The sequence below is a fragment of the Haliaeetus albicilla genome, chromosome 4 (assembly GCF_947461875.1).
Source record: "Haliaeetus albicilla chromosome 4, bHalAlb1.1, whole genome shotgun sequence".
In the NCBI taxonomy this organism is placed as follows: domain Eukaryota; kingdom Metazoa; phylum Chordata; class Aves; order Accipitriformes; family Accipitridae; genus Haliaeetus; species Haliaeetus albicilla.
Window position 1 is genome coordinate 32,743,499 of NC_091486.1, and position 15,858 is coordinate 32,759,356.

Sequence of the window (15,858 nt, forward strand, 5' to 3'; positions counted from 1 at the left end):
TCTGGAGGCATCCTTTGACCATCTGCTTTCATGATTTTGTGTTTGAGAGGGAATTGAGATGGCAGTAGGCACACTGCTCTGCTCTTTGCTTTGAGTGTTTTGCTTGTCTGAAGATCAGAAATGATCTTTTCTTCTTTTTTATGACCTACACATCTAAAAAAATAAAATTTACTGGTAAGTAAACTTTAAAATATTAATTCCAGGTTCTACTGTAATACCAGAAGTTGGTACAATGTACTTAACTACTTCAAGTGGATATCCTTATATTTACCATAATGGAGTGGCTTATTTTCATACATCTGAAGTTGCTTCTGTTCCACAGCCGTGGCCAGTAAGTAATTTATTTCTGTATATATGCTTTTCTGTGGACCAGGATGAGTGCAGTGTTTCCAAGTCCCTCCTCCTTCCAGTTTCTTTGGCGGTGCCTCATGTTTGATGTTTAATGGCTTATATTAGTCTGTTTATTTTGTGTTTTTTAAATACTACTTAAGTTCATTGTTCTTCTGCAGGGGACTTTTGCTTTGATGTGGCCTATTGAGCAGGGTAGTTCAGAATCAGTGTGGGCGCTACCCCAGGAGAAGTTTTGTTTTACTGAGGAGTTGGTGGTGCTTATGACCCTGATTATTCCTCCACAAGTGAAGTGTTTTTAGCTGCAAACTATTATGCTGGGTATAAAAAGAGAACATAATACTAGATCAACAAAGCAAAAGTGAAACTGGGTAATTTTATAGTCTGTATAGATACATACTCTTTTTTCAAGAATACTGCTTGTTTTAGGAGGAAGATAATTCAATAGGCTAATTGGTTGGCTTGGGGAAATTGGACAGAATTTCTTGGGAAATACAGGAAGGCATTGTCAATTGCTTCAGTTTTTTCTACAAGAAGGAAGGATTGCAAGACTGATGGGGTCTGCATAAGGCACAGGACCTACATAGGGGATGCATCCTTACTAATTTCTGTAAAAGCAGCATTCACCGAGGCTGTACATACCATCTCTACATATGAGTGGAAAATCCCTTCACATATTGGGGGGAAAAGCTCAATAGAATAATTACTAATAAATAAAAAACAACTTTCCCAAAACAGAGATGAGGGCAGTAAGAGCTTCTTTTATGTTGTTCATTTTGGCACTGTAGAATCTTTCCCTCAGTATTTAACCTCTGTTTTTATCACTTCTGAGATGCTTGCTCCTCTAACAAAGGCATGATATAGTGCCTTATAGTGCCTTATCAACTTTAGAGGATAAGCATAAGCACCTATTCACATATTTTAGAAAGGCTTTTTGAAGTTCATGTTATACAGATCTAGATAACTTGCTCAAATCCTATCTGTTGGAAAAAACAGGGTTTTTTTCGTGTTCTAGTACTGAACTTTGGTTCCGGTGCCCTGGCTCAGATCCACTGTGTTTCAAACAAATAGCGCTCAATATTTCCAATTACAAATAGTGCTGCCTCTTTTGGCTTCAGTTATTTACATATTTGTAGTTTTCATTGTTAGGAAAGTACCTATATAAAGAAGTTGAAGAAAAAAACCTGCAAATTTGATGTTACAGAAAACATTAATCAAATTAAAGATATTAATACTTTTTAGTGTGTATTGTGCATGTATAACAGTTCTCATTGGGTCTTTTCCATTTTGCATTCTGCATTTTCATATAGTGTAGAATGAGTTAAAGTAGTTTTGGAGCTGTTCCTTCCTAAATACTTGCAGGAATGAAGGAATTTAATGACATGGGAGTTACACATGCTAGCTTTAACTGATCAGAACTAGAGTTTCACAGTGCGATGTTGACCTCTATCATGGCCATATATTTCTGCCCCCCTTTCTTTCACTGGTGTTTCTCTGACCCTAAACTGGGCCCCCACAAAAGCCGGGCAGGTTTCTAGCTGGTTTAGTTCCCTAAATTGGCTCACTGTCAAATCAGATGAATGCTTGGGTTGGTGTGAGATGGGGAATGGAAAAGGGAGGATTGGGTTGGGGGCATGGAGAGTGTAGGAATATGTCAGTGACAACTTAGATTGCCCTAAGTGTTTACAAAAATGTACCTATGGTCAGGGTAGTAGATGGCCTTAGCATATCCAGATAATCTGTGATGGCCTACTGCTTTCTGGAAAGAACTAAGTAAATATGCCAAAGATTTTTGTTTCATCTCTAATGTAGGCCCTTAGAAACAGTGGTTTTGAAGAATCTAAGTGTAAGTTAAAACTTGGTAAATCCATTTTCAGAGGGCATGGGAGGTGGTTCAGCATTACAGTATTCCAGAACTGTTCTTAATGGGAGTGACAATTTATGAAATTGCTGCATTAAGACTTGTAATTTTTTTCTTTTTAAGCCGCGCTCCGTTTCCGGTTCACCTATGATGGTAGCTCAACCAGTTTATCAGTCTCCTACATACCATTATCAGGTATCTGTTTGAAAATGGGTTTCAGACCATCAGCATTCCTTCCAGCTATGCAGTTTTATTTGCAGCACTGTCTTGGATCTGTTTAGGAGATAAAAGGACTTTTCAAAATAGTAATGTAAAACAGATTTTAATTTCATTGAACACTTTCTTTTCACTAGAATACAATTTATTCTTCCTATGTAATAAATTAAAATTTTCTTTGGTGTTGCTAGACAACTGGCTTAGTACCATCCTTAACTTTTATCATCTAAGCCAAACTACTGCTCAAAGCAGGGCTGGTTAGATCAGGTTTGTTGGGAACTTGTGCAGTTGAATTTTAAATATCTGCAGTTCACGGGGATTCCACAACCTTTCTGGACAGCCTATTCCAATACTTGACCCTTCTCATGGTAAAAGACTTTTTTTTCCTTTTAACTAGTTAAAATTTTCAGTGGTGTTCCAGCCTGTGTCAGTTGACTCTTGTGCTCTGAAGACCTCTTATGAGAATCTGGCTCAGTCATATTTATGCCCCCACCCCCATTAGGTAGTTGTAGCCAGCAATAATTATCCCCTCCCGCCTTTATCCTTCTCAAGGCTGAACAAACCCAATTCTCCCAGCATTCTGATATGTCTGTTCTCCAGTCCACTAACCACCTTGGTGGCCCACTACAGGATTTATGCAGTATGTCCATGTTTTTAATGCATATTGGAATCTATGCATATTGAACAATTTTATACATATTATACACTTACACATTATATTTATACAGTATTATGCATATTGTATCTTCTGTTTTCCTAATTAGGCATGCTTCTTACATGCTTTAGTATTTTAGAAGCTTATGAAATGCCCAAGTCAGAGGCTGAGTGGAAGTAGAGAAAAATATGTTCCTGAATTATTTGAGGGTTTAATGACAATATTTCTTCTTTTAATTAAGAATTGATTATAGATTGGAGATGCGTTTGATTCTATATGTTGGGAATTCTAGTATGTGTATATTCTTAATCACATAAGTAATACCTTTTTTCTTTGAATTTAGGCACCAACACAGTGTCTTCCAAGTCAGTGGCAGTGGTCTGTTCCACAGGTAAAGTATTTTACTGTTAGTTTGCATCTAGTTTAAAGGTATGGTGCGCTTTTCTAACAGTAACGTTTCCCGCTATTCACAACACTGTTGAAATAAATACCGATTGCTATATTTTAGCAATGCATTTGCAATGCTTGCTGATACAATAGAAGGCATGAAATAGCATTTATTGAAACATGAAATCCAAATCTTATGTAAAGAAAGCATCCTTCCCACCCTTCTCCCTCTGGCAAAAAGTTGGTAGTAAATTATCTAATATGTTCTCAGAAGCAGGTAAAAAGTGCCATGTTTTGCCTGATAGGAGAAATGAGTATTAACTAGCTTATTAACTGATACTGTGATGTTTCACTGGAGTATTGCTAGCAGAAGCATTGTCCGAAAAGCGGATTCGTCACACAGTGTGCAACGAGCCAATAATCACACACTCAGAGACATTATTTATTTCATGTTTGCGCAAAGGTGGGCGCTAGGTGGTAATTCCACAAAGCTAGCACACCCTACAGTTAAACAAGCAAGCAATTTATACAGTTTCAGATTCACCCACTTAGTTTCCAAAGTTGTTTCCCAAAATCATTATTGGTACTTGTTTAGCTGCCACTATTTCTATTGGGCTAAGGTTTTCTCATCTTTGAATTAAAGGTACAGTGTTCTTTTATTCTACAGCACATGCTCAAGGAGTGGGGGTAAGTCTTTTAGGTCTTGAATGGAGTCAGTGGTCACGATCTCCCCTAGCCGCCTTTACCCCCAGTTACCGCAGACATCCACTGACTTCATGCCTGTTATCAGTGACTCAACTTTTGGCGCCTTCTAGGGTGGGATGTTTCCTTCTTATTGGTCTTTGAATTCTTCTTTGAGGTTCCTCAAGGCCCAAATTACTCCAGGATGTCCTTGGTTAAAGAATGCTAGCTGTTTGCTTTTCTGATCACAAATAATTGTCTGTAGACTATCAGCTTAATACCCATACAAAGAACATCTTGCATAGAAAGAAACAGATCATTTCACATTTTTAGGTTAATCTTCAACAATCCCCCCCTTGAGACTTGTATGAATATTCTTCATACAAGTTTCATTCTAAATGTAACAATTTAGAAATACCTGTAAAAATACATTATATGATTACATAGATACAGACAAATATCACTACTACAACTATTAAGATTGAGTAAACTTGTACAAATAGAACAAAAAATATTAAAATAATTCCTGTAAGACAATATTAAAAACACTTCCCCTTGTGTACACTCTAAATGCAGGATGGGCTTTATGTTAATCCAAGTACAGTTCATATATCTCTGTATTTTCAGCTTCAAAGGTCCAGTTTCCTCAACTTTTCACATTGTAGGAGGTGCTGCTTTCACTTGCGTATAGTGAATCCATGAGTCAATTCCCTGCAGCTTCACGATGGTATTAGTTGTCAGCCACACCAAATAAGGTCCTTTCTGTTTTTCTGCTAGTGGCTCTTCTCTCCAAGTTTGCAAATATACTTGATCTCCTGGTTTAAATGAATACAGAGGTGAATCCAAAGGTACAGGGGTTCTTATTTGGATATACCTGTACAGGGAAGAAAGAACTCTTGCCAAGGACAAGAGGTGATCACTAAGTATCTGGACACCTTTTAGGCACATTTAATTTCCTTTTCTAGTTAAATTTGTTACATATGGTTTTCCATATAAGATCTCAAAAGGGCTAAGCCCTTCTCTGACCCTTGGAGTAACTCTAACTCTTAATAATGCTAATGGTAAAATTTCAATCCATTTCATGTGTGTTTTCTGATACAATTTACTAATTTGTATCTTCATTGTTTGATTCATCCTTTCTACCTTCCCACTTGCTTGCAGCCTCCATGGGGTATGCAAGTCCCATTTGATTTGTAAAAATTTGGATATCCCTTGGACTATCTCTGCTACAAATTGCAGTCCTCGGTCTGAGGAGAACCCTTTTGGTAGCCCAAATTTCGGAATGATTTCTTTAAGTAAAACTTTTACCAGTTCTCTTGCCTTGTTGATGTGACACGGGAAAGCTTTGGGCCATCCTGAAAAAGTATCCACGATCACCAGTAGATTTCTAGATCCCCTACAACTAGGTAGCTCAGAAAATTTGATTTTTTCCAGTTATCTCCAGGTGTAAAACCTTTGCTTACCTCTCCTAGGGGGGCCTTTTCTGAATTTAGGATTATTCTTTAAACAAACTTCACATTTCTGTACAATCCCTTTATCTATTAACAACATATTAATTCCCACAGCATATGGTCTCGTTGCCTCAAGCAAAGCTTCAACTCCCACGTGTGTACTTCTATGCGTCCTTTCTATTAGCTCCTTCATTATAGGCAAAGTCACTCTACACTGACCCATCAAGGTTACCCACCATCCTTCCAGAGTCGTCTTACATTCCAGTAATGCTGCAAGTCTCTTTTCCTTTTTGGTGTATACAGGTACTTCAATTTTCACAACTCTTTCTGGGATTAATTCTGCTACGTTTATTGATAAAGCTGCCCTCTTTGCAGCCTCATCGGCTTTTTATTTCCTTTAATTACATTAGTACATCCAGACTGATGGGCTTTGCAATGTGAAACTGCTATTTCTTTAGGCTTGTTAACTGCATCAAGTACTTCCCTAATTTCTTTGCCATATTTTATGGGGTTTTGTTGTCCCAAAAGTGGGGTCGTTTACCTGGTGTGCGAAACGCCAATAAACACACAGAGCAGAGGTATTTATTCCAGTTCATGTTTGTGCAGAGATGGGGGCTAGGTGGTAATCCACAAAGGTAGTACACACCATACCTCAACGGGCAAGCAATTTATACAGTTCAGTTATATGTATTGAATTTCCAAAGTTATTCCCCAAAACTACTACTGGTAGTCACTTATCCACCACAATTTCTGTTGGGCTAAGGTTTCCCTGCTTCAAATTAAAGGTAGAGTGTTCTTTTATTCTACATCGCATGCTCAACAAGGGGGGGGGGGGGTAAGTCTTTTTGGTCTTGAGTTGGTGGTTGTGATCTCCCCCTGCCGCCCTTAACTTTCCTCCAGTTATCAAAGGTTTTTGCAGACTTCATGCCTATTAGCAATTATTCAACTTTTTGGTGCCTCCTGGGGTAGGATGTTCCCTTCTTATCAGTCTTTCAGTTCTTCAGGGCACAGTCATTAGCGAGGCCTGCCTTGTTTATACAAAGGGTATCTTGTTTCACAAGACCTTTGTGGTGGTCTTAAGGTGGCTTAAGTACATAATTTCTTAAGTATGTCATTTCTTAAGTACATCAGTTCCCTTGTGAGGATAACAGTCCTCTTTCTTTCCAAATTGTACCATGAGCATGTATCACACCAAAGGGGTATTTTGAATCAGTATATACATTAGCTCATTTTCCTTCTGATAATTCCAAAGTTTAAGTTAAAGCAATCAGTTTAGCTTTCTGGGCAGATATATTTACAGGCAATGGTTCCACTTCTGTTTCTTTCTCCAAAGTCACAACAGCATACCCAGCCTTCTGTTCCCCTTTATTTACAAAGCTACTTCCATCAGTGAATAGCTCCTAATCAAGATGTTGTAGAGGGGGGAGTCCTTAAAATCTGGATGGCTAGAATATACTTGCTCAATGGTCTGTAAACAATCATGTGTTAATCCTTCTTATCAAGAGGGCAACAATGATGCTGGATTTAAAGTATTAGATACTTTCATTGCCACATCCTCTTGTTCAAGCAAGGTTGCTTGGTGCTGTACCATCTTGCTCGGAGACAGCCAGTGATGTACTTTTTGTTCCAAAACAGTTATAACTGCATGTGACACGTAAACATTGATTCTTTGTCCCATTCTTATCTTTTGTGCCTCCTGTATTAACATCACTGCTGCAGCTACTGCCCTTAAGCATCCTGGCCATCTAGAGCTTACATTATCCAGTTGTTCGGAAAAGTAAGCTACTGGTCTTTTCCAGTCCCCTAAAGTTTGTACAAGCACTCCCATTGCTTGATGTCCTCAATCACATAAAGCTCAAAAGGCTTTGTCAAATGGGGGTGGCCTAGTGCAGGGGCCCTCATAAGAGCAACCTTTATATTCTTCAACCCTTCTCAACATTCCAGAGTCCATTCCAACACTTCTGGTCCCCTAATAGCCTCATACAAAGGTTTAGCCATCAATCCAAAATCGGGTATCGAAAGGCGACACCACCTGGCCATTCCAAGAAATCCTCTTAACTCTTTTTATTTGGGTGGGGCAGTCATGACAAATCGCTTCCCTCCTCTCGATCCCCAGTTTTCTTTCTCCTTGAGAAATTTCAAAACGAAGATAGGTCACATTTTTCTGTGCAATCTGCGTGTTTTTCTGAGACATTCAATAGCCAGCTAGCCCTAAAAAGTTCAATAAACTAATGGTTGCTTCTCTAAACTCCTCAGTGGTATTTGCCCCCAACAGGATGTCATCCACGTATTGTAGCAAGGTAATTAACAAGTTCTTGCCTTGCCATTGTTCAATTCCTTTGCTAGTACATTACCAAAGATGGTGGGGCTATTCTTAAATCCTTGGGGAAGTACTGTCCAACATAGCTGCATCTTGTGTCCTGTTGTAGGTCTCTCCTGCTTGAGGGTGAACAGTTTTTGCCTCCATTCTTCCAGAGGAATACAGAAAAAGGCATCTTTTAGGTCCAGCACAGCTTCACCCCCTGTTTTAATTCCACTTTAACCAGTTTGGCTGATCTAGTTCTTCCAGGCCTCTGTTGCCCCCACAAAGGGGACCACCACATCCATAATTTCAGAGGGGATTTCAACTTGTTCATTCTTCATGTCCTTGATTTCCACTGACTCTTGTAACGTCTAAACTTGTGCTCCCCAGGCATTACTCTGAGGAGCATGCACTTGAATTTTTCTTCAAAAGTTATCTGTGCTCCCAATTTAGTTAGTAAATCCCATCCCATAACAGGTAATGGATATTCTGGCATATACAAAAATTCATGCATCAATGTTTTCTTTCCAATTTCACACATCATAGGTTGGGAAAGGGCCTAACCTCTTGCTTTCCCATGGCACCAACCACTGCCATAGAGAACTTACTTATAGGTCCCTTACAGCTATTTAACACAGAATAAGTTGCCCCTGTATCTACCAAAAATGTAACAATTTCATTCCCCAGCTTGACTGGAACCAGGGGCTTGGCTGGGGAAGCCCAGCCTGGTCCCTGTCAATCAGAATCCTCTGTACTGATCACTAGTAAATCAGCCTCAGGGATAGGGGCACAAAGGGGAGACCAAGTTGGTCTTTTTTTCAGACATTCATTTTTCCAGTGTCCCCTTTCTTTGCAAATGGCACATTGGTCGAGCCCCAAAGGGGTTCTGTTCTCAATGTTTACCCCTTCTCCCCATCCCTTTCCAAGCTCCCATCCTCTCGTGAAACCCCTTCCCCTGGAGGATGTTTGCACTTGACTAAACGCAGCTGCTAAAATAGCAGCCTTTTGCTTCTCATCTTTTAGTTTCTTCTTTTGTTTTTCTTTCTTTTCTAACTATTCTGTGTTATTATACACCTTATAAGAAATCTCAATCAGTTGAGTTATTGTCATCCCTGACATACCATCTACCTTTTGTAACTTCCTTATCAGATACTTATAATTTGCATCTCTCTCATTTCATAACAATTTCTTAAAGCAAAGAACATATCTGCATATGGGATTTCATCCCACTTATCTTGCCTTCTACAAAACAGCATTAGCTGCAAAATAATACTGTAATTCAAAGTTCCCATTTCCAGCCATTTTTCTTCATCATCTGATTTATACACCAGCCACCATTGAGTGCAGTACTCTTTTAATTTCTTCCTTGTTAGGGGATCCCCACCAAACTTGTTCCAATATTTTAGGATGCATCCTATAGGAGAGCAAAAGGGAGGCTCTGCAGACTGTCCTGCTTCCATACTCTTAGCCCAAAAGAACATTCTTAACCATGCTTTCATGCACTCTAGTCGTCACTGTCAAGCATGTACAAGTTTTTTATAAAATATCTCTATATACCTTTACCATATAAAGTACCCCCCTTGCAACGTCTCTAATATGCATGTTGCACCTTTGTGCTGCTTACCTGCTCCGGACAGGGAGAGTACTCACGGAGTCCCCAAAACAAAAGGTCGGTGCGTGCTGGAGTTTGAAGAGCAGCTTCTCCCTGCCGGTAGCTGGCAAGTCGATCCCAGCAGGGCTTTACGGCTGTCCCATCTGGGTTGCCAAAACCTGTTGTCCGAAAAGCGGATTCGTCACACAGTGTGCAACGAGCCAATAATCACACACTCAGGAGAGACATTATTTATTTCATATTTGCGCAAAGGTGGGTGCTAGGTGGTAATTCCACAAAGCTAGCACACCCTACAGTTAAACAAGCAAGCAATTTATACAGTTTCAGATTCACCCACTTAGTTTCCAAAGTCGTTTCCCAAAATCATTATTGGTACTTGTTTAGCTGCCACTATTTCTATTGGGCTAAGGTTTTCTCATCTTTGAATTAAAGGTACAGTGTTCTTTTATTCTACAGCACATGCTCAAGGAGTGGGGGTAAGTCTTTTAGGTCTTGAATGGAGTCAGTGGTCACGATCTCCCCTAGCCGCCTTTACCCCCAGTTACCGCAGACATCCACTGACTTCATGCCTGTTATCAGTGACTCAACTTTTGGCGCCTTCTAGGGTGGGATGTTTCCTTCTTATTGGTCTTTGAATTCTTCTTTGAGGTTCCTCAAGGCCCAAATTACTCCAGGATGTCCTTGGTTAAAGAACGCTAGCTGTTTGCTTTTCTGATCACAAATAATTAAGTGTCTGTAGACTATCAGCTTAATACCCATACAAAGAACATCTTGCATAGAAAGAAACAGATCATTTCACATTTTTAGGTTAATCTTCAACAAGACACACAAGTATGATGAAATTAGACCCAGACCCTTGAAATAGGAGGAAGAACTTGAAATTGTTAACTTGGTAATTTTAGCGGGGAGACTTCACTGGTTTTGTGATCTCTGTAGCAAAGGAGCTTAATATGGAAATGTTGCTACTCAAAGAACTTGAGGAGTTTGAAGCCGAAAGGAGGACTAAGTCCCTTAAGCTTGAACTGTTAGAATGCATCCTCATTACTTTAGTAGCAGCCAGACTTGTCCAATTATGGTCAGTTCTACTCTTAATAGATGTCTGTCTGTTGCTTTGAAATCTGGATGCTGATTTACAGAAATACTGTGGGTTTAATTTTAAAACAAAAATACTTGGGTTTTTTTAATGTAACATTTTTTTCAAGAGAAAATTAAACTGTATTATGTTTCTGTGATCTTGAGAGTAAGTGTTAATTTTATAAATTTTAGGGTTTCTCTAACAATGCTCTCCAAAATGTAAATAATATCTGAAAAATATATGAAAGTGATTAAAGGACATCTTTGCTTTTGTTTTGTCCTGCTCTCTGACATTTCTACCCACTTCCCCCTCACTTAGTTTCCTGAAGTTATCAAAGATTAATTTGACACTTTCTTTTAAAGCTTTATCTTCGTTTATATGTAGCAAAGAAGACTGTAAAATAAACTTTGGTATTTATAATGCCTAAGTTATATAACTTATGAAAACAATGTGTTTTATTTCAGTCTCCTGCCTCTTCACCGTCATTCTTGTATCTGCAGCCATCTGAAGTCATTTATCAGCCAATAGGGATTACCCAGGAAAGTGGATGTATACCTCCGCCTCTCCTAGTGGAAGCTGCAGTTCCTGAGGTACTTTTGTAAAAAACTTTACTTACAATTGAAGCATTTATCTTTAATAGAAAAACATAATCTTTTAGTTTAAGTACAGGCAATTCAGAGCACCTACATCAACTATGCCCTATACTTACCCCCACACCCATGATGCTGCTAAGTCATTTCTGTTGTCCTCAAGTTAGAGTATCTCTTCCAGTTTTCTAGGAGGATGCTTTGGTTCTGAAATATTTGAGTCACAAGTGTATGACAGCACTATAAAGACTAGTCAATTTGGTGTCTGGGTTTTTTTTTAAATAAAATTAGTCAGACTCTTCAGAATGCTGGATTAGTCTACCTAAGCCATAACAGCTTCCTGAAGTAATAATTCTTCTCTAAGTAGAAGCTCGTTTCTAAATATTCTGAAGATCAGAATGAGTTAAGAGTAGTTGAATGACAAAATAACTTTTTTCTTTGTTTACAGGTTTTTTTGCTTCTATATCAATAGCATTTCTAATGTTTCTTAAGAGATTCTTAATGTACAATAAGGCCATTTCTTTATAATTGGATATTAAAAATGACAGTAAATAATTCACTACAGAAAAACTTACTATAAAATTGAAAATATATTACAATTAATTGGTACTTTTCCTGTTTGATAATTCATTCCTCTTTAACAGGGATGCCAATATAAATGGTAAATTAGGACAGTAATCAAGTATTTTTACAAAAGTTGAAGAGTATTGTATTATTACAAGAGAAGTTCCAAAACTGGTATTTCAGATATCTTAAGCAGGAAATCCTGAGATACCCAAGTAATATAATTTCCTTACAAAGGTATTGAATAATACAAGACTTTGGTTGTTGGGGTTTTTCTTCTCTTTTCTAAACTGCATAAATCTTGGTATATATTGTATAATCATAAATCTTATTATCAATGTTACTGTTTTACCTCTTGTATTTCATAAATCAGATATCAAGTTACAGAGAAAAATTTGAAATCTGTGAGCACTAAGAAAAATACTGAAACTAGTTAAGGAATATTTGGATGTAACATGGTCTCAGTTCACAGGTACATAATTTGTTGATGTTAAAGGAAGCCGTATGTGGAAATTCAGAAGATGGTGTAAAATCAAAAGAAAAGCCTGTGTATTATTTGTATGTAAATACTTTTTAATGGTGATAATGCTGAGAATCACATTTCAACCTGCTGATCTACACATTTAAACACTGCTCCAGTTAGAGCTGAGTGAAATGGATTTGCAGTAGATAAGCATGCTACTTCTGTCAAGGAAAGTGCGTTTTGATACTGATTGAGATAAACTATATTCACCAAACTTCGATACAGTGGGGAAAACAGATTTAAATATTGAAATTTCGGTTTGTAAAAAGTCAGTAGTTTAGATAAACAGAGCCCACAATTTGAGTTTTAGGGAATCTAAATTCATGTGAAAGGTTTGCAAAAACGCAAAATTGTGTAACAGGTTTTTCTGCCTTTTTTTTTTTTTTTTAATACCAGCTGTATTCTGATCATGGAGTTCAAGCACCACATCACCAGCCTTATGCCCAGAGTGCCATAGCCATACCTGGACCTGTGAGTGTCAAACTAAGATAGTTAAAGCAAGCATGGTAGTATTAGTGTCCTGTTTTTTCCAGGGAGACAGTAAGACAAGAGGGGCAGGGATGAAAGTCTTTTATTAATGAATTAATAAATAAAGGAAAATGGAAATGTTTCCGACAAACTGATATTTTTTTTGTTGAGGCTTTGTTACAGAGGACGTAGGTATTACTTATTTTGGAACTATTTGGGGAAACAAAAAAACCCATGACTAGTTATTTTAAAACTTGAGATATAAAGAAAACTGCAAATAAAAAAATGTATTTTGAGAGAAATCTGTGAACCTCATTCAGTTCTTTGAAATGATGGTTACAAATCCTTGTCTGCATGTCTCTGGATCTTGAGAAATTGAATTCATTACTTGCAGCCTTAGATAAGCACCTCATGTTGTGGAGAGGTGGGGTTTTGGAACACAGAGGATGAAAAGCTGTCCCGGTTGGCCACCTGTGGGTGTTTTTCTGTGCAGTCCTGATTTTGAATGGCTGTTCTAAAATGTGATTCTTCCATGTCACCTGATGCAAGTTGTTGGGGTTTTTTGGGTCCCAGTTTAAGGTCCTTTTGCCTAAATTAGTAAGGTTATTAATACAACATATGAAATAACGTCTGAACTAGATTTGCCTGATAGCAAAGGACTAAAGGTATCAGTAGTTTTACTTGATATTACAGCACTTGCTCTTCTGTGAAAGATGCTTACTCAACTACAAATAACAGACTAAATAGGAATGAATCAAAGCCATGTTATAGGCTTTTATATGTATTTTTTTCATTTATTTTACATTTCTTTTAAGAGAAGAATCTTTTTTCCAGACTATTGTGTAATAATATCTACTAAATATTTCCAGTAGAGGGGGCTGTAACATTAAGTGTTGTCTTGGAATAAAATGCAAGTACTCCAATAAAAAAATCAGAAGCTAAACATGAATTTGAGAATACTAATCTTGAGTGATTCATATTTTTAAGAAATACTTAAAAGGGAGTTGGTGTAACACAGTGATCATAATATCCAGTTTATATTCCATTTTCTAACAGTGTATGAAAACACTTTTTAAAAAAATGGCAATAGTAGTCTCAGAATCAAAAACCAGTGCATACTTACTGTATCAAATAGAGAAACAAGCTTTTTACCTTGAAACTTGACTTCTATTGTCTTTCCTAGGGTCAAGGCTATACGAACAAGATAGTGTGAAGTAAGTTACAAGGTAGATCTAGAGCATGATAGCTCTTCCTCTTCTACAGTAATTGCCATAGTACCATGCTTCACTTTATAGCAAAGTAGTTTACTCTGTGATAAGTGATAATGTGTTAATTTATAGTAGAATGTGTGCATGCATGGTAAAACCACGTTTGGTTACTGTGGCACAGGAAATGAGCTGCAAATTCAGACTCTCATGATACAGTATTTTCTATGTTTATTCATAGCTTTAGAAGTGATCTCGCACACAGCCAAAGCTGGCATAACCCAGCAATTCATTCCATTTTCCACACCACCCATTTCCTGTGCTGGTAGATGTTTTTGTGAGGCAATGTGGTTAAACCAGGTCAGGGAATGGATGTAGTTGAAGATGAAGCCCCACTCCCACCACCCAAAAAGAGCTAACTTAAACTTGCATCAGTTCCTCAGACCGGTTTGTCAAGCAACTGCACAAACTCTTGTACCTATAAAAAGTTTGGGATAAGGTAGAAGAAGTAAGACTTTGTTACCAGTGCAGATTTAAACTTGATGAAACTGAGCATGAAATTGCTAATCCTGTCCATTCCTTCACTGTATTTCTTGCTCATTCTTACCTGTTTTCTCAGAAGTCTTGTTACCCATAATTGAAACTCTGCTCTGTTCGGGTCTGAAGTAGATTCATATATACAGTTAAACTCTTACAAAGACTTGCTGAATTCCAATAATTTTATTCATTATAAGCTGATGGTAAAGAGTTTTTGACAGGTTTTAATTTTTATTTCTTTAGTTAGCTTCGTTTAGTAGTAATTAGTAGTTCTGGAATATAATTCTTCCTTTTCACATTTCACCTTACCTTTTCACATACCCACTTAAAGTTTTGAATATATTTAATGTATAATGAATATGATCAGCTTGTATTGTGTCTATCACTGTGGCTGAGCACTCAACAATTGAAAAAAAGAGCAAATGTTGACAGCAGACTGCTATGTATTAAGCAAGTGGTTGTGTCATTACCACCTGCTCCCCAGCTGCATAAAAATAGTGCCTGCTGGCTGTAGTCTTGTTAAAATATCCCAACAAATGCATCTGCTGCTTGAAAATTGCCAAGTAGTGGCCATGTAAGAGAGAGCAGATGCCTAAAGTAATGAATGACCTTACCTTGAAGGTAATCTGCTAATTGCCTCCACAGCATTAGGAATTGCATTAGGAATAAACATCTGCTTTATACTAGGAGCTGTAAGTCCTACGGTGAGAGTCGGATGGGTACAGCCAATATCCAGATATTTTTGGCAGTTGTAGACTTCTTACAGCTTTTAAATACAGCTCAAAGTGGAGCATGCATTGCAGTCATATTTTAATTAAGTCACAAGGGTGAGCAAACAAAATGGATGAAATCTTTACTGAAGAAAATCACAAATCTCTAAGCCAGTGTTTCCATTAATGTTGTGGATGTATAAAGAGAGCTCAGTTTGTTAATCATGTAAACCATGTAGCAGTTAACAAAGGCAGCTTTGGTTCTGGCAATTCTCTAATTTATTTTTCATTGTATCCTACCACTTAAATAGGATTTTGTTGATGTAACTTCCAGTACAAAATCTGTAGTAGTCTTAAATGAAAACTAGAAGAAAACTTTCCCCAACTTCCAACTATAACTTATTTTTTTAGATCCAAATTTGGTATTTAAGATCAGGTTTCAATCAAAAATACTAATCCCCTCCCCTTGATCAAGTGTTTGCTAGTGATCCTTTGTATTTACTTGAAGGTGTTTTCTTTTGGGGTTTGTAACATGTTTTGTTCATGAGTATGTGGAAGTCATTTCATCTTCACATCTATACAAATGGATAAGGTTGACATTCATTCTCAAAGGCTGCTAGGTGTCACTTATTTTTTAGGAAGCATGAATGTTTTTTTCATCTCTACTGGATCTTGT

General features: G+C 37.6%; 1 protein-coding gene across 2 annotated transcripts in view; it reads left to right on the plus strand.

Moving 5' to 3' along the window:
- The window catches only part of BOLL (boule homolog, RNA binding protein), a 34,028-nt gene that overhangs the window by 15,966 nt on the left and 2,204 nt on the right, over nt 1-15,858 (plus strand). For both annotated transcript variants that reach the window (XM_069780511.1, XM_009918488.2), the window contains 5 exons: nt 204-331; nt 2,333-2,404; nt 3,424-3,471; nt 11,053-11,178; nt 12,659-12,737. In XM_069780511.1, coding sequence (XP_069636612.1) covers nt 204-331; nt 2,333-2,404; nt 3,424-3,471; nt 11,053-11,178; nt 12,659-12,737 — 453 coding nt within the window. The remainder of the gene's footprint in view (nt 1-203; nt 332-2,332; nt 2,405-3,423; nt 3,472-11,052; nt 11,179-12,658; nt 12,738-15,858) is intronic.